Source organism: Eptatretus burgeri, chromosome 9, assembly GCF_056783735.1.
Source record: "Eptatretus burgeri isolate ZD-2024b chromosome 9, Ebu_testis_v1, whole genome shotgun sequence".
NCBI lineage: Eukaryota > Metazoa > Chordata > Myxini > Myxiniformes > Myxinidae > Eptatretus > Eptatretus burgeri.
In genome coordinates, this window is record NC_140969.1 from 39216363 (window position 1) to 39235766 (window position 19404).

General features: G+C 42.1%; 1 protein-coding gene across 5 annotated transcripts in view; it reads left to right on the forward strand.

The window, feature by feature from the left end:
• Window positions 1-244: 244 nt before the first annotated feature.
• Window positions 245-19404, forward strand: part of LOC147019949 (protein-glutamine gamma-glutamyltransferase K-like) — an 83062-nt gene continuing 63902 nt past the window's right edge. Inside the window, exons 1-5 of one of the 5 annotated variants that reach the window (XM_085894846.1) lie at window positions 313-385; window positions 10715-10783; window positions 14312-14545; window positions 16498-16692; window positions 17259-17513. In XM_085894846.1, the coding sequence (XP_085750972.1) occupies window positions 14317-14545; window positions 16498-16692; window positions 17259-17513 (679 nt within the window). In that variant the 5' untranslated portion in view covers window positions 313-385; window positions 10715-10783; window positions 14312-14316. The other 4 variants (XM_085894847.1, XM_085894848.1, XM_085894844.1 and 1 more) reach the window with 4 other exon arrangements.

The following is a 19404-nucleotide window of genomic DNA, read 5'->3' on the forward strand; positions in this document are numbered from 1 at the left end:
GTTTATCGGATTGGAGTTCTTACTGGAGAGGGCGAAACATGCCTAGATGCATTTTGAGAACTTCCATGTGGTGCATGTTTTCAGAGTCAAATTGATTACCACATGTGGCTGTCAGAACACGCTCATTCAGCTCGCCTTGAGTGCATTCTTATCCTGCGCATTCTTGAACATTGTTAACCATGGTTGTCGATGTTATTGAGGATTGACGTGAAGCATGACTGGCCATGAAAACGCCACTCCCTGCAGCCCTAGAGGCACAACCCAAAGTGTTTATTTCTGTTCCATTCATCTTACACTTCCTTGCACTCATCCTCTGATTTTTGCTCACTTTATTTGTTCAGTACTCAGGTCGTCTGACCAGAAAGGCGGCTTTGTACGTATCTTGGTAAGTTACATTCTGTCATGTTCTCATAATGTTGTGATTTCTCCTGAATATACAAGTGTTTAATGTAAGGGTGGAAACAGGTCATGCGAATTAAGAGGTAAGTGCCTGTGCATTGGACTTGCTGTAAGGTTGATGGTGTATCGCCGTGCACTGCACCGTCTATAAATATATATATATATATATATATATATATATATATATATATATATATATATATATATATATATATGAGAAGTTCCTGGTCTTCAGACTGGACCAATGCTGTGGTGTCTGTTTTTCTCGAAGGTTGTTGTTACACTGCACCTACGAAGTGAAAAGTGGAGTGGGTTAAGCAATTGGTTCACTCTGTCTGTTTGTCTGTCTGTCTGTCTGCAGACATCAGTTTATAATCGAACTAGAACGGGCACTCATAGAGCGCATACCTTCGCCGCCACTACTTTTTTTGTTCTCGGTATGAGTGTGGGGAACTGGTTTTATATGAATGGTCTTATGACACAAACCACATATCTATAATGTCATGACCCCCCCCGACTTTCGGGGGCTACGGACTAAACAACAATCAACTCACGTCGTTTTGGCGAGTCTTCACTCGCAAGCTCGGTGAAGACAACGTTTCAACAAGAGAAGGTAATCTCGTTTGATGCTGGTTTCATGCAAATCGAATAAGAATTGACTGAGTTATGCCGAAAACCGCATATTTTTCAAGGGCGTAACCCCCCCCCGACATTTTACCCCAACCGGTGACATGTGTTATGACGTCATTGTGTCACAAGATTGGGCATTAAATTCTGAACATTTTGGTGCTGGGTTCATGTAAAGCGGACAAGAATTGACCGCGTTATGACAAAAACCGCATATTTTTCAAGGTCGTGACCCCCCTGACCTTTGACCCCTAACCGGTAACAAGAGTATGGGTGTCATTGTGTCATATTGCATATCACAAGATGAGGCGTTGAATTCTGAACATTTTGGCGTTAGTTGCATGCAAATTGAATAAAAATTGACCGTGTTATCGTAAAAAGACGATTTTGACCTTTTCGTGACCTTGACCTTGACCTTTGACCCGAGCGATCCCAAAATCTAATCGAATGCTTCCTGGCTAATAACCAATCGTCCCACCAAATTTTATGCAATTCGGTTTAATACTTTTTGAGTTATACGAATCACAAGATTACAAATAAATAAATAAATAAAATAAATAAATACACGCCACCAAAACATAACCTTTCGCAGAATGCGAAGGTAATAAAAACTTCATTTGCATTGAATGTTATACATTTGAATACAAATCGTAACTTGAATCGGAAAACAAACCTGGAGCTTCGCAGTACTTTGGCTCTGAATTCGTCCCGACTGCACATGTGCAGAGAGGAGTGAGATAACTTTTTTTACTCTTTCTGCCTGTGCGGCAGTCAAACCAAATTAAAAATCATTCCAAACTGGAAACTTACTGTTTGTAAGGACGTCATAATGAACACAAACAACAGGCACCAATAACTAATGTAACGTGTTAGCGTGGTGTAAAAGTCGCCGCATCGACAGAGACCAACTTAGGAAAGGAAGTGTTTTTGTACAACTTTTAAAATCTTTATTTTATTTAAACTGAACTATATACTTTAACACTGGAGAACACAAATCGCCTTTTTGGCACTTTCAACCCCCCCCCCCCCATTTCGCAGGAATTGGACAAAAATAAAAATTATGGCATTTTACGTCATCACGGCCAACCACATTTGCCGCTCGCAGACCCCACCTATGTCCTTGTTTCTTGAGACTGCGTGGGGTAAGGTGTTTGACGAACTCAAAGACTACATCCAACTTGGTTGTCAAAAAAAGGTGGATGGCGGATGAGCTGGTATTTAGCCAACGGCAAGCGCAAAACTTCACCTTTCGTGAATAAGGTGGATACACAGTGTCACTGAAGGCGTGTTCCCAGAATGGTGGATGACACATCATCCAATTCTTACCCAACCGCTTTTGTACCATCGTGGTATGTGGGTACTAATTTTTTGTTTTAAGTGCATATTCTCAAAAAAAAAAAAACGTACCACTCCGAGGTTGAGGCTTCTTGTGTGAACGTGGCACACTGCTCTTCTATCCAAACTTTTCTCCTTTAGCATTAACATTGCTCTTCTTTTATAGATGTCATACGTGCTATCGCAGAGGAGTGCTAGGTTACTGAAATCACTCGTCCTGCTTTCCTGTTTCTCCTGGCATATCCACTGATCATTGTATTATATCAACACTTCAATATTCATCAATTAAATTAATGGCACATTTAATACTTTTTGGTTATTCTCTGTCTTTACTTAGCATTCACTTTTTCTGCTGTTCTTGTTGCAAGACAAAATATTGCTTGTTCCCTTTGTGACGTATCAATATAATGCACTTGAGCAATAAATACCATTTAATTGGAAATGTGGTGAAGCCATTTCTCTTTCACGTGGGAGTACTGTTCTCCAATGAATCGGACACCTTAGCCTAAACACAGCTTTGTTAAAATACTGTTGTAAAGGGTAACTGAAATTAAATAAGCATATACTGTGTTGAAAGGCAGTCACTCGTGCTGGATGTTGGCAAGATAAAAGATGAGAGGGTAGCTGAGGAGTTTGCGAACAGGCTGAGTGGGGATTTGGGGGTTCTGTGTGTTTTGGGGAATCCTGAAGAGTTGTGGAGTGCCTTTAAGACCACCGTCCTTGATTTCGCCCATGATTGTCTTGGAACTCACCGGAGGGTGAAGAAGAATTTTGTCTCTCAAGGGACATACCAGAAGGCTTATGTGCTAGGTATCTGTGAGGGGCTAGAGTATCACCTGTGGTCAAGTGATTCTCGTCCTGCTTACAGGGCAGGTCACACATTGCGTTCCTCCAAGCCCGTCCCTCGATGTACTGCAGTTAGAGCAGAGGGTGGTGGGCTCTTGAGAGAGGAGTCCAAACTGAAGGCCCGCTGGGCCAGTTACTTTGAGCAGCTGTACCAGGCTGATCCACCTGGGGTGTTACTCTCCCTATTGCTGACCCTCCAGTCAGCTGTAGTCCAACTTCACTTGTGGAAACACAGGCTGCGGTGAACCAGTTGAAATGGGGTAAAGCCCCAGGGATCTGTGGCATCCATGCTGAACTTCTCAAGGCTAGTGGAAATGCTGTACTCATGTCGTTGCATGCAGTTCTGTGCTTTGCCTGGAACACAGGCATCAACTCAATTGACTGGAAGAGGGGGCTTATTGTCCGAGCAGTCAGGGCAGTCAAACGCCCAGAGCAGTCAGGTTTTACACCAAAGATATCAACAATTGACCGTATCCTTGCTCTTTGAGTGCTCACCGAACGCAGACGAGAGTTTCGGCAGGGGCTGCTTGCAGCCTATGTTGATCTCTGTATAGCATTTGATTCAGTGAATCAGGATGCCCTCTGAAGGATTCTTGGTCTTTGTGGGGTGCCACCAAAACTGATCAATCTGATTTCTGAACTATTCTCTGGTACTGAGAGTGCTGCGAGATGTGGTGGTACCATCTCTGACTTATTTCCAGTTGCTGCTGGAGTTTGTCAGGGGTGTGTACTGGCCCTCACATTTTTCAGCACTTGTATGGACTGGATTCTGGGGAAAATGTCGGAGAGATCAAGCTGTGATGCATCGTTTGGGAATATCAAGATCTCTGACCTTGATTTCGCCAATGATGCAGTCATCTTTGTGGGGACTCTGGATATCCTTTTGGGGGCCCTTGAGGTGCTGAATGTGGAGTCGGAGCCACTGGGATTACGGGTTTTCTGAGTCAAAACTAAGATCCAGGATTTCAATGACATCTTGGATGGTGCGATCTTGTCTGTACCTGTTTGTGGTGAGGATGTTGAGGTCACGGAGATTCACTTACCTTGGCAGTGATATTCATGTCTCTACTGTCTGTGAGCCAGAGGTCAATAGATGCCTGGGTCGGGCCTGGGGTTGCAGTTAATGAGAGAGACTCAAATGAGATTTGTTACCTGCATCGTCCATGAGCGTCAGCTGTGGCTGTATTGACACGTGGCTTGTTTTCTGACGCTGATCCTGCTCACCAGATTCTCTCAACGAGGGAGCCTCGTGAGTGGAAGAGGCCAACGGGCCGATCATGTGCCTCATGGTTGCAGCTGGTTAATCGGCATCTCAAGGAGATGGGGATGGGCCGGGCATCTGCCTGAGGAATGGCCAGTTGGAGGCCCCTCGAGTACGGGTGGAAAGTGGACGCAGCGACGCCCTGCTCTGGTGCATGCTCCCATATTTGACCTAACCTGACTCGTGCTGTGGGGCTGGGCACCAAGGAAAGAATTTGAATGTGCTTTGGACAAAGCTGTGTTTTAGCTAATGTGTCTGAATGTCTGGATAACTGTACTCCCACATGAAAGAGAAATGGACTGGGGAAAATAATGATTATGAGACACACTGAACCAGACCAGTACAACCTCCTCAGCAGAGACGAGGGAATGCAGACACCTCGATGCTCGGCCTCTGATTGACCTTGTGTGAGATGCATAAATTAACATGAAAGCATTCTTCTGCTTCAGGAGGGAGAGATGATGTGAAGCAGGATGAAGGACGGCTATGTGCCGAGGCACATTACATTTTAAAACCGACATTCAGTTACAAGGACATCAGGAGTGCTGCATGTGAATCGGGACTGGTTCCGCAACTCCAAAGCTCTGACTGAAGAACCAGCTTCACCCTGCGATAAGTTGGTCGTTCTTACCAACTGGCTGGTACTCAATGAATCTACCTGTCTTTCTTGTGTGATCCAAGCAGGCATCTCCTCTGTGGGCGCATCGAAACTGCAAACTGCATGTCTCCTCACCAAAAATATAAACACTCTCTGTCTCCTCATTTCAGCAGCCCGTATGCATTGTGGTCCTTAACGACATGCAGTGGACTCAGATTCATATAGTTGCTTCGATGATATCAAGCTCACCCTCTGGACACTTGCGACACGACTGGCTGGTCTGACTTCAACCTGTGTGCACGCAAATGGGCAAGACTGCTTCAAACTTTTTCACAACCGACCTCTCCATCTATTGGTGTCTTGTTAAAGTTTTCTTTTGAGAGCTGGTTACCTGAGATAAGTTACCAACTCAAAAGTCATGAGTTAATTCAAAGCTGCATTGAAACCTGTGACATATGTATTATTTTATTTTGGGGGTTCTGGGTTAAATCATTATTTATGGGATGCTTTTATATGGTATTCGAGTTTTAAAGGTAGACGGGGATTAATAAATTTCTTATTAAATATCCTTCTGTCTCATGTCGTATGTTGGTTTCGCCTGTTAAAAACAGACGTGACATGTTATTGTCCATAAATCTTTTCTACCATGCTACCCTCCGGGTAACCGGTTCACTCACGTTGGTGCTTCGAGGAAGCGCATAACACCTCATTGAGTATGGATACTGAAAACACTTTAAAATCTTCCTTTACTTTGAACTAGCTGAAGTACTGAGAAAATTCGTTGACTGGGCATTGCCCGGGGAAATTCAATGAAATACGTATTTATATATTTCCTGCATTCCAATCACTAAACATGTAGTCTCTGAGGCCAAAAACACAAGGATTCTGATGTATCATAGAAATCAAATTTTGTGGCACCCAGTCGGGGATTAAATTATGATTACTGTTTCTTTATGAAAAGTATGTGCTGAATAGGAATCTGAACTTCCACAAGTGATATTCCATACCAAACGTGACGTAATTAACCTGTAATCGACATGCCCTGAAGGGGCATTGCAAAAAAAAAAAAAAACACACACACACACACACACACACTGGATTGTTCCTGGTCGTTTCTGCAATTGTAAATATTGAAATGCATGCAAATTATGTGCTGAGAGAGTAACAAAGTAAACTTGATTTGATACTAAATTTGCACAAAAATAAAAATGATTATTATCCAACGAGAAAGAATTGACATTTAAGGGTTGAATATACAAAAATATGACTCCAGAAAAGATTTATATTTATATTTTGTGGTTTAATAAATTTTTATACTTTTTGGTATCATTTATATTTTGGAATATAATTTATATTTTGTAATACAATTTATATTTATATTTTGGTGCATTGTTCTCATGTCGGTAGACGCACTACCGCAAGTGATAAAAAGTTAAATACAGTTAAATTTGAGTACACAGCTAAAATAACAATTGTGCATTGTTTAACTTATTTCGATCAAATTTCATGCCTCCATGAAGCATTTGAAATGAAAGCTTATGCCTCCCTCGCATACCTTCTTTTTTTTATTTTGTTAAAAAAAATTTTGTATACCTTGTCGAGACTCGTGTGAGAGCTAAAGTCCCTGTCACACCTTGACGATTTAGCCAGCGTATGCCGACGTATGAAAAATTTGTCTAAAACGCTGGCACACGTCGAATACGTATGGGTAAGTTTTGTATACGTTAAGAGTATGCTGGCACACGTCGTAGTACGCCGAGCTGTTAGACAAATTTTCCATGCTTGAAATTTCCCGACGTATGACTCACACGTTCCGCATACGCTGGCATAAGTTGTAGGCACGTTACGCGATCGTTGACACACGTCAACTCACGTTACTTGTAAGTTACTCATAAGTTGAAACACGTCGAGGTAATGTTTAGCATCAGTGTTAAAGACTCCATGGTTTTTATATATATATTTTTTCTTCGGCATGACAGTGATGTTGACACTTCGATTTCTAGTGCGGTTATAATGTAATATAATTAATAGGCTGCAGCTCAACGATTTAAATCATAACCGCACTAGAAATCGAAGTGTCAACATCGCCGTCATGCCGAAGAAAAAAAAAAATTAAAACCATGGAGTCTGGAACACTGACGGGTTCCTCCTGTGAAGCCCATTTTTATATACCAATTCCCCTAAACGCTGCCAATACGCCATTATACGGTAGCTGTAAGTTAGAAACACGTTCAGTAAGTTCTGTGGTCGTCCGGAAGATGTCAATCAAATACATCTACATACGTCAATGTGTGTTGGAGATACGTTATACATAGGTTCAAAGCACGCTACTCATCGGTTAGAAATAAGTTTCGGGTATGCAAAACATTACCTTGACGTGTTTCGACTTATGAGTAACTTGCAAGTAACGTGTGTCGACGTGTGTCAACGATCGCGTAACGTTCCTACAACTTATGGCCAGCGTATGCGGAACGTGTGCGTCATATGCTGGATACGTCGACAAATTTTCAACATGCTGAAAATTTGTTGACTACTCGGCGTACTACGGCGTATGCTAGCGTGCTTCAGCGTGCTCTTAACGTATACAAAACTTACCCATAACGTATTCGACGTGTGCCAGTGTATTCGACAAATTTTTCATACGTCGGCATACGCTGGCTAAAACGTCAAGGTGTGACAGCGGCTTGACACTTCGATGTCTAGTGCGGTTATGATTTGAATCGTCGAGCCGCAGCCTATTAATAGCCTACGCCACGTGATCGTCGGCGATACGCTGCCGCGCTATGCATAAGTTAGACTATCGTTGGGCATAGGTTGTGAATGCCGATAACACGCTAAGCATTCGTTTGTATAAGTTATCTATATGTTATCGAAACGTTCTGTGTACGTTACTAATACGTTATGCACACGTCCAACTCGTTATGAATATGCCCAAAACTGGAAAAAAAAAACATCAATACTTCACCGTACGCCAGCGTTTTACATACATTTTGATACATTACCAAATGCTGGCTAAAACGTCAAGGTGTGACAGGTCCCTAACACACAACGCACAGCAAGGGGGGCATGAGACAAGAGGGTGGGAGTGGGAAGGACAAAACAGTGGGGAACAGAAACATTAGGAGATCCTCAGCTTCCAGGATGTTTTCACTTCATGCTTGAGGTCTTGGTATTTGATCATTTTCTTCATTTCTGCATCGTTTAGTCCAAAATCACCGGTATTAACACCTCAATTTGCAATGCCTTCTCTCTCTTTTTTTGTACCTCAGTATGATATCTTGTCACAATGCTTTGTTTTCAATGTTCATGCTCGATGGAATCATAAGGTCATACATGAGTGGTGCTTCAATATTTTCAGTGATTGCTTTTGGTTCATTTACCCACAAATTTTCTGTAACTGAGATATCAAAGTTTTGCAGATGTGCCAGCAGATTACTTTACAAACTCTGTTGTGTTGTTGTGTTGTTGTGTACAGCTGTTCTGATGGGTTTTTTGTGTTCGGTCATTAAGCATCACATATCATTGTCTTTGCTAACCCCACCTCCATCCCTCACCTGTCTTTTTTTTGGCTCCGCTCCCTAACCCTTCTATCTCACTCTGTCCCCTCCTCGCTCCCCCTTCTTATAAAATGCAGCACTCTCCTCCCACACCTCTGTCGCTCTCCTGCTGTCTCAGCCTGTGTGTGTGTGTCTCTCTCTCTCATACACACACACACACTCACACACACACACACACACACACACACACACACCCTTCCCTCCCACAGTGAATAGCAACGTTTGGTGAGGTGTTGCTCTCCACACCTCCCCCCTCTTCATCCTATCTGCCTCCCCTCCCTCCTCTCACCCTACACCTGCCTCCTCTCTCTCGCCCTCTTTCTCCCCCCCCCCTCTTTATTGTCCCCGTCAGTGAAGCGACGGGTTGTATTCGCTCGTATTTAATATAACTTAAAAGGGTGGGATATTTATCAAACGATAAATGTGAACTAGAGAGTTCATAGAACACGATACCCTGCATGGTGTTTAGGTATATACAGGAGGGCCTTGCCGTTTGTGGGGGTTACATTCCTGAAAATCCCCGTGAACCACAAATTCACAAACTTAGGGGGTAATGGGGAAAATAGGGTTAGGGATTTCAACTTTAAAATTTGCACAAACTGTACTCTTAATTTGCATGTTTGTGCATTTTTTTTGGTGCTGTTTATTTTAATAAATAGAAGAGTTATTAGGAACATAAAATATCGTTTATTTTCTTGAGTTATTAAGATCATGAAACTTACCTTTAATAATAATGATGATAAACTTGATCCAATAATACGATGGCGATGTTGATGATCTCAGCAATTAAGACGAGTTGATCTTGATGATGCAGATGATCGTGATGATTGTGTTGGGAGGTTTGAGGGGTTTATTGTGTTGATGGCTCGTGTTAATTAGGTGAATAAATGTGGGAAATTGTTCGCCAACCTGTGATTATTCGAGCACATTGACCACAATCCGCAAACCTTGCCTCAATAAATTCATCACGATAAACTGAATCCACGAAGGGGAAACCCACGAGCGGCAAGGCCCTCCGATACTTCAATTGTAATAAAATAATGATTTTAATGATCATTCAAAACAATCCGGAAGTTTTGTGCTCGTAAAGCAGTTTTATACACCAACCACCCTTCTACTATACTAAAAAGATAGAATATGTTTGTGTGTGTTTGTTTGTTTGTTCGTCGTTTATAGGTGGCCGAACCGTTGGATGGAATGAGATGAAACTTGGCATGAGTGATCCTTGGGACATGAGAACGGACATGGGGGGGGGGGGGGGAGTCAAGTTCAAGGTCAAGGGGTCAAGGTCACCGGGTAACTTCAATTTCTCATTTTCATCCGATCGAGACGGGACCAACGCCATTCGACAGATAATCAAAATTAAATGACACAGTTGATTGACGACATTCACTTCCGACTTCCGGTTTTCGAGTTATGACGTCATAAATTGACTAAAACGTCAATTTTTCATGTTTGTTTGTCCTTTATAGACGGCCAAACCGTTGGATAGAATGAGATGAAACTTGGCATATGTGATCCTTGGGAACGGATATAAGGGGATCAAGGTCAAGGTCAAATGTCACGGGGTCAAGGTCACCGGATAACGTCAATTTCTCAATTTCATCCGATCGAGACGGGACCAACGCCATTCAACAGATAACTGTACCCGCCCACAGGCGGGTACTTTGCTAGTATACACTGTAATAAGATGACGTCGAGTCATCATTTAGGAGACGGAGCCTTTATTGATCGGTTGGTAGCCATATTGGGTGGTCTGTTCTTCACCCCGAAACACAGGCCTCACCCTCTCATGCTATATATCTATATACTACTCTATTGCATGGTTCTTGGGAGTATTATGAAGACAATTTGTATTCTACATTCTTCAAGAACAGTATGTAATTTAATTTAAATAAAGGACTAAAGAGGTTTAAAGGCATACAAATATAATATTATGGGTTTTACCACCATTTTACCCAGTTTATATTGCACCATCCTCTCGAACACATTACATTAGTTCTTCATGCCTGTTGTTCGTGTCATTTATAACATCCTTAAAAACAGTAAGTTTTCTGTTTGGAATGATTTTCAATTTTGTTTGACCGTCAGGCACACAGAGTAAAAAAAACATCTCCCTCCTCTCTGTGCATGTGCGATCTGGAAGAATTCTGAGCCAAGGTACGGTAAAACAGCAGGCTTGGCTTTATATTCATGTTCCGATTCGTGGACAAAATATAACATTCATTTTATATAAGTTGTTCCTCGATCACAAACTGATAAGACAGATGAACCATCGGACATGAACCAATTCCTTATCTGTGCTTTTCGCTTTGCATGCGCGGGGTAAAAATGTGAATAACGTGACTGGTGGGGTGTTTTTAGTCTCGCCATGAAGGGGTTGCGAGACTATGGCAACACTCGTGTGTGTGTGTGTGTGTGTCTGTGTGTGGCTCTGTTTGTGTGTGCCATTGTGTGTGTGCTCTGTGTGTGTGCCACTGTGTGTGTACGTGTGTATGTGTACGTGTGTGTGTGTGTGTGTGTGTGTGTGTGTGCGTGCGTGCGTGCGTGTGTGCGTGCGTGCGTGCGTGCGTGCGTGCGTGCGCGCGATGTCCACATCTATATTTTTAGTTTAATTTTGTTTTTCTCTGCATTTACTTGTCTGATTGATACAAAACTTTAAACATAGGATGGACAACTCCCCATGAAGAATATTTTTGACTTCATAGATCTTATGGTATGGCAGCCATATTTGATTAAATAAAAAATTTGGACATCTCCGAAAACATTCAAATAAAAAATTCAAAACTTGTCATATGTCATCAACTCCCTATGCAATATATATATATATATATATATATATATATATATATATATATATATATATATATATATATATATATATATATATAGTGATAACGATGACATCATTGATGAAGTGGTATTCCAGCCATAATTGGTTAACTCCAAATTATTGTCCAAAAAAATCTGAAACTTTCTATATCCGATCTACGATCTGAATTGAAGAATTAAATGTATGATGTAATCGGTCACGTGGTCTGGTGGCCATATTGGATTGAAAATAAAAACAAACGATATTCTTCTCCAGAACCGCTTCACAGATCGATGCAAAACGTCCAAACAGATTGACTCGCCATTGGGAATATAGTTTGAATTTTTTTCCATATTCATCTTCATTGACGCAATTTAGCCTTAAATATGCACATAAGTAGCTGCTAAATACCTTAATAATTGATCAATAATGCTATAGATAATCGCAATGTACAGTTAAGGCCAAAATTATTCATACTCGATGAAAATTCTGAGAGTTTTGCATTTATCTCAAACCTACAAGCTGGAGTGGTGGAACTTTCACTTCACCCAAGGACATTTAGTTGGCATGTACAAATCCACATATATTTTGGCTCAACATTATTAGCATAACAATAGAAATGTTAAGATTTCCATTTTTATGCCTGTCTAAAATTATTAATACCCCATACCAAGTCTCAGAATTGAGGCCAATGTTTGTGATAATGCACATGCTTTTGATATTCCTAAGATTCTTTATAATGTTATGCAATTATTCCAAGATGTGTGCATACAATCTGAATGCATTACAAAAGTGGTCTATTGAATGTACAGTGAGGAATGTTATAGAACAACACTCTGCTTTTAGATTATAAATTAAGGGGAGCTGATGCAATCATTCTTTGGTCATTGTCAGCATGGCGAAGAAGAAAGAAGTCAGTGAGGACCTTCGGTTGTGCATTGTGAATGCTCACAAGGGGGGAAAGGCTACAAAGCCATTTCGAAGCAGTTCCGAGTGCCAGTTGCCACCAAACAAAGCATAATTAGGAATTACAAGGAGTTCCACACTGTAAAAAACATTGAAGGACGTGGTCGGAAGCCAAAGATGTCACCTCATCTGCCAAGAAAAGTATGGCGAGAAGCCAACAACAATCCACGGATCACTATTAAGGCTCTCCTGAACAACCTTGGCGAGACTGCGACCAAGATATCAAGGCAGACACTCCAGCGGACGTTGCACAAGGGGGGTCTCCATAGATGCCGACCAAGAAAGACTCCACTCCTCCATCGCGGGCACAGAAAGGCTCATCTCGTCTTTGCAAAAGCTCACCTGGACAAAGATCCAATCTTTTGGTCCTCAGTTCTGTGGTTGGATGAGACGAAAATGGAGCTTTTCGGGCACAGAGATGTTGCTTTCTTTTGGCGAAAGAAAGGTGAAGCATTCAACCCTAAGAACACAGTCCCGACCATCAAGCATGGAGGCGGGAGCACAATGCTTTGGGGATGTTTCCCAGCCAGTGGGCCCGGCAATCTCGTCAAAGTGGATGGCATCATGAAAAAGGAGCAGTACATCAAGATCCTTGAGGAAAACATCAAACAGTCCGCAGAGAAACTTCACTTCGGGGAGCATTGGACGTATCAGCAGGACAACGATCCAAAACACACCGCCAAGTCAGTCAAGGTTCCGGGATAATGATGTAGACGTTCTAGAGTGGCCAAGCCAAAGTCCGGACCTTAACCCAATCGAGAATCTGTGGAGGGAGATCAAGACCAGAGTCATGGCAAGGAATCCTTCCAACCTCAAAGACCTGGAGACCTTCGCGAAGGAGGAATGGGCCAAAATCCCTGTGGAGACATGCAAAAACCTTGTGAGCAAGTATAAAAACCGTTTGGAGGCTGTAATCACAAACAGAGGCTTCTCCATTGATTACTGAATGTGACTTTGAACTGATCTAAGCAAGGGTATGAATAATTCTGGACATGACATTTTTTTTGTAAATCTATCAATAAAATACCCGCGAAACAATGTATTTCTTGAAATGTCTCTTGCAGTGATTCTTTCAGGTGTTTGTCGCATTCTTATGTAACTGAAGCCAGAAGAAACTCATTCATCAAATAACACGATTCAAAATACTCCAAATTTGGTAAGGGTATGAATAATTTTTGGGCTTAACTGCATGTGACATAATCGGGTGCATAGATGATACCGGTATATGGGCCATAATGGCAAAGGACCATATTAGTCGCGTGTTCAGTTATCGATGGTATTTTTGTTCAGAATGAATGCGTGAGGTGAGACTATGCGCTCTTCCAGTGTCATTCTAGTTTTTCATGTGATTGATATGTACTCATTACATATACAGTTTAAAACAGAAATGTCAAGGAAGCTCAATAATGTGCAAAGACACAGTGAATGTGTGCCAACAGACAAAGTTGTTGGAAGTGCCGAATCGATAAATGCTGCAAGCACGAAATAAATCTTTGTCTAAAGCAACGTTGCACATTTTACTACGACCTTTTGAACAACCTTGTGGTTATTCAGTTGTGATTAGATATAAAGATTTTATTTATTTGTAGTTTGGGGACAACTATGTGTTATATGTGGGAGAGCATGGAGTGAGTAGGTGTACTGATAAAATTAAAAGTATCCATAATATGTTGATAGACCCTAAACCTACTCTAAAGTGCACAATGCTGATTATTGGTGCTGCTTGAACTTTTCATTAGACTACTGGTAGTGACTTTATGAACAATAAAGTTTTTGATTTGAATCTTTTAAAAGTTATTTTGTCTCAAGCTTGTTATGTCTTCGAGTGTTTCTGGTCCATTGTATCTACACCAACAGCCGAGTTGGAATTGCTTCGTTGTGGAACTAATGCATTTTCCATTATTCCACAGGTGGCATGTCTTATCCAAACAATGACCTACCACTTTCACCAAGTGGCATGCCTGGTCGCTTCCATAATTTCAACAGCGTCAACCCCATGCCAGCTGGACAGAACTTCACCGATTATCCCAGCAAAAGACGACAGCTGAAATCCTTCTTCGGTTTCTGCTTGCACCCTGCAAGTGTAGAGTCACCTGGCTTGGAGACTCCTACTTTTCCCTTTGATGGCATGGACAAAAAATGGGGTTTGTTTCCTGCTTTCCTTTTATTGCTCTTAACTTGATGTCTTTACCTCTACCACCGAAGGTGAAGGAGGTTATGTTTTCATCCCTCTCTGTTTGTTTGTTTGTTTGTTTGTCTGTCTGTTTGAGTGCAGGATATCTCAAAACATTGTGGACGGATTCGGATAAAACTTGGTGGACAGGTTGGGTGTGTGATCATGACGAATTGTTTCGATTTTGGTGAAGATCCCAGTCCGGATCTGGATACGAGAATTATTTAAATGTTAAAGTGATTCTTCACCGTTGAGAGATCGGGCCAAAAACGATATACAGAGAAATGGCAGAAGTAAATAGACACCTTAAATTTATTCATTTCATCTGTATGAAGTTTTACTCAGTTATTTGTACTAAATTTCAACTATTTATTTGCACAAAAGAGTTCTTGGGTCATGTATGATAATTAACTAAGCCTCGAACCCAGGGAGAACACGACCTTTGCGATTTTCAGAGGACGAATTGTTGGCCAATCGGAAGGTGGAGCCAGCCAGCGTCAGATAGCTCAGAACCTTGGCATTCCGCTTTCTACGGTCAATCGGGTGATTGTGCAATTCACCAGTGAAGGCAAGGAATCCACAGCTTCCCGTTCTGGTCAATCTGGGCCCTCAGAAAGGTGGCTTCGAGCTGTCAAGTGGTCCAGTGAGAAAACTCCCCGTTGCAAGGCAGCAGATGTTGCAGAGGAGGTCCAAGTTAGCTCAAGAACTGCCGTGCGGTACCTTCATCAACTGGGCTATGATGGGACAGCAGCTAGGAGAAAACCTCTTCTTAGACCAGCCAACATTCAAAAGAGAAAGAAGTGGGCTGACAAAAGATGGCCAACAGACCCTTGGAGTTCTAGAAAACTATCATTTTTTCAGATGAGTCCCAATTTGCTCAATTTTCTGAAAGTGGATGTGTGCGGGTCTGGAGACTTCCCAGTCAAGAGTTTTCTTTGAACCGATTGCAGCCAACTGTCAAACATGGTGGTTTTTCAGTGATGGTGGGGTAGCAATCTGGAGTTCTGGTCGGTCAGAGCTTGTGGAGTGTGTTGGCAACATCAACACTATGATGTACATTTCTATCCTTGAGGATGGACTTCTCCCCATCTTCTCCACTGGTCAAATGGTCAAAAACAACACTCTGTTCATGGAAGATGGAGCTCCATGCCACACTGCAAAAAAGACCAAAGAATGGCAGGACAGAAATGGGATCAAGCGACTTCCATGGCTAAGCCATTCTCCTGACATGAATCCCATTGAACACCTCTGGGCCAGATTGGATCAAGCTGTGTGGACAAAATCCAGGAAACCAACATCATGGGCAGAATTGCTAAACCTTTTAAGACTTAAGTGAAGCCTGGACAGAAATCCCACAAGAGAAAATTTCGGAATTCGTTAGGTTCGATGCCTGAAAGAGTAAAAGCATTGAAATCTGCAAATGGCAAGTCTACAAAATATTAGTGTATCTATTAAAATGGATCAAATGTACTTCAAATGTTAAATAAATAAATTCTTTTAAAATCATGGTGTCTATTTACTTCTGTCACGTTTCTGTATAGCATGATATTTCAAAAAATGTATTAGACCCAATATGTTCTTGTGGATCAGGCAATACATGGCGGAGATGTGCGCTCTACCGAGTGCCCTTCTAGTTTTCTTCCTGTGTCATACATCCTTTACATTTTATTTTCCTTTTCTCAATCCTCATTTTTCCTTGTCTGCTGATGCATATTTTTGATGTCCCAGTAATTGTCATTAATGCCAGCCATATAATTCCTTTCCTTCATTACCCATTATAATGGGAGAGGGAAGGGGCTTGGAAGAAAAAGAAAGATGTAGAGTTGAACCCAAACTTTCACCCTTACTTGTATAATCTCCAAATTTTTTGAAAATGTCAATATTTTTTGTGGTTTATATGCATCTGACTGATCCCACAACCAGATTCAAACGAACTGAGTGTGCAAAGAGTGGAGCTGCTTGGTGAAGTTTTGGGGGACACCAAGTTAAGGCATCATACAGAAGAGTTTGACCACACTCACCTCGTGGTGCGAAGAGGACAACCATTTCCTATAAGAGTGATTCTCAGCAATGTGTTCAACCCTTCTGAACACAGTCTGCGCATTGAACTCTGCATGGGTGAGTAACTGGTATTGAGATGGTGGTGTTGCTTTGGGCTCAGCAACTCGTTGGATTATCACAGCATAAGAAAACAAACTAGATGGGATCTTTGGGTGAGGGATCCTTGCATCACTCCTGGGAGATCAATCGGCTATCTCCGTGCCACGGGCCTGTTCGAACAGAACTCTCATCAACAACAACAACAACAACAACAACAAAGTAGATGGTAAAGCCGAAGTTACTAGCAGCAAAATGTGAAATCCTTTTGGGCAGAATTTATCTGGAATGTCTTATAAAACAGGATAACGTATAGATTTATTTTAGAGCATAGCATCTTGCTTTGCCGAAAGGCTATCACATGAAAGGCCAACATTACTTCTGATCACAGCAGTTAGCACATTTTTGTTAATGTTCATTTTTTTTATTATCAAGTTTTGATAAAGACCACTTTTCCTCTGAAACAAACAAACAAACAAACTACTGCTTGGGGATCAGGGCTTTTGTCTGCCGGACAATTCTACCAAAGTAAACAACATGTTTTCAGCGAACATCGACTTATCCTTTGAAACACTGCTTCTTTGCAGGTTTTTCTCCGAAAGTGAACAAGGGGACATTAGTTTCCCTTCCAGTAACGCTGGAACGCCAGGAAGACTACAACGTAGCCTGGTTACGGGAAGGCCAGTATTCATGCATGCTTGACATTGAGGTGACGCTCTCTCCCAAATGCCTCGTCGGATGCTTTGAGATTTATCTGGTGCTAATGACAGCCAGTGGAAAGCAACGCACAAGGCGAGATCCTGAAACGGACATCTATGTGCTTTTCAACTCGTGGTGCCCAGGTAAGGTTTATGATTGGACAGACGCATCCAGGAGACATACTGGCAAAGTTGTTCCAACTAAGAAATAAAGGATTCACATTTACAGTGTAATTAGTCACATTGCTGTTTATTATTTTAAATACTTCATAGAAAAGCTCAAATTAGTTAAGTTAACTTTGTAATGGAAAGCTGAAATGACAAATCACAAGCTCAAATCTATCATAGTAATAAATGTCAGTGTGTGTCCATCCGTCAGTCCGTCCATCTCCTCCATAACGCCAAAACCATGAAACCGAGTGGCCCCAAACTTTGCATGCACACTAAGAGAACTCCAAGGTGGTGCATGAATGAACATTGGGTGTTTGGGTTAATTTAAACACCCTTTTTAAAGATAATTTAGTGGGTACTCAATATGAAAAATCAAAATAAGCCTTACCAAGATGGCGGCATGCCATCTTGGTCATCCCTCTGTCAACTCGCAAGAGTCTTAAGCGGCCATTTTTTTTGGCCGACTCAACAAAGCCATGACTTGGTACAGGCTGCAATGATTTTTTCACGATAAAGGTTTTTTTTTTCACTTTCTTCACTTATATCATCGAATGACTCATTATCATACCTATGAATCGCTGGATACATCACAATGCTTATAAACGCCCGGAGACGCCAGCGGTCATGGTATTATTTAATTTCTGCACATGTCATGACCTCGAGAATCTCTAAAACCAAGCCCAATTTCAAAATTTAAGCTCCAGAATTGAACATAGCAGCAGTTCTGACTGCTAAAAAAAAGTGTTAATTTGTCCAATTCGGACATAGTTTCACATTCTGGGCATCTCCGAGAGGTGTTTCATTCGACAGGTTGGCAATCGCTAATCGCTTGCCAAGCGAGCCATTATCAAATGTTTCGTTGCAGTGCTGAAGCCACTTGGTGAGTGCTCTACAATATTCTCAGTCACTCAATACAGTATATTGATCAACTCGGACAAAGTTCAGGGCCAACTTGCCTGTGTTGGCCCTGCATTGGTCTGTGGTGCATCAGATGGGAGCTAGCTCACTGAAAATGTGCAGTTTTATTTCACATCACGTTTCCACTTTGTGTGCGATCTCCTTTCATTATACGACCTATCACTTCGGCATAGACAGATACATATAAAAAATTTAACGTTTCGTTATTAAAAGTTTTTCAACCATGTCGTTGGAGTGCTTGCTTTGAGCGCTCTTCAAGCTTCGAACTCTACAACCTTCCATGGTGACACCACAGTGCGATTGTCCATGTGGAAATCTGGTGTTAAGAAGGCAAAATAAATTAGATCATTACAATTATTAAAAAATGTTTTTAGTTACAAAACAATGGATCGCCACATCATGGCAGGATAGCCGAGAGGTATGCACACACGCTCTAGGCTGTGTAGTCTGTGTTTGAATCCTGAACCAGCTATAAACTGTCATCCCAGTGTTTCACAGGCAGGGTGATTCATCAATGCATGTGCCGTCTCTTGGATGGACGTTAAATGGGGGTCACATATGCCGGAATCCCTCCCCCCTTCCTCTCCCTCTCTCCCCTCTCCTCTACCCCCCCTCCTCTCTCTCTCTCTCTCTCTCTCTCTCTCTCTCTCTCTCTCTCTCCCCTCTCCGTCTCCCATCCCTCTCCTTATCTCACCCCTATGCTACACCTCTCCCTCTCTCCGTCTCTCTCTCTCTGCCTCTCTCACCCCTATCCCACCCCTCACTCCCACCCCTCTCCCTCACTCCCACCCTTCTCCCTCTCCCACCCCTCTCTCTTTCCCCAACCCCTCCCCTCCCCCTTCCTCTCCCTCCCTCTCTCTCTCCCACCCCTATTCCTCTCTCCCTCTATCACCTGTCTCCCTCTCACACCCCTCTCTGCCTCTTTCACCCCTATCCTACCCCTCAC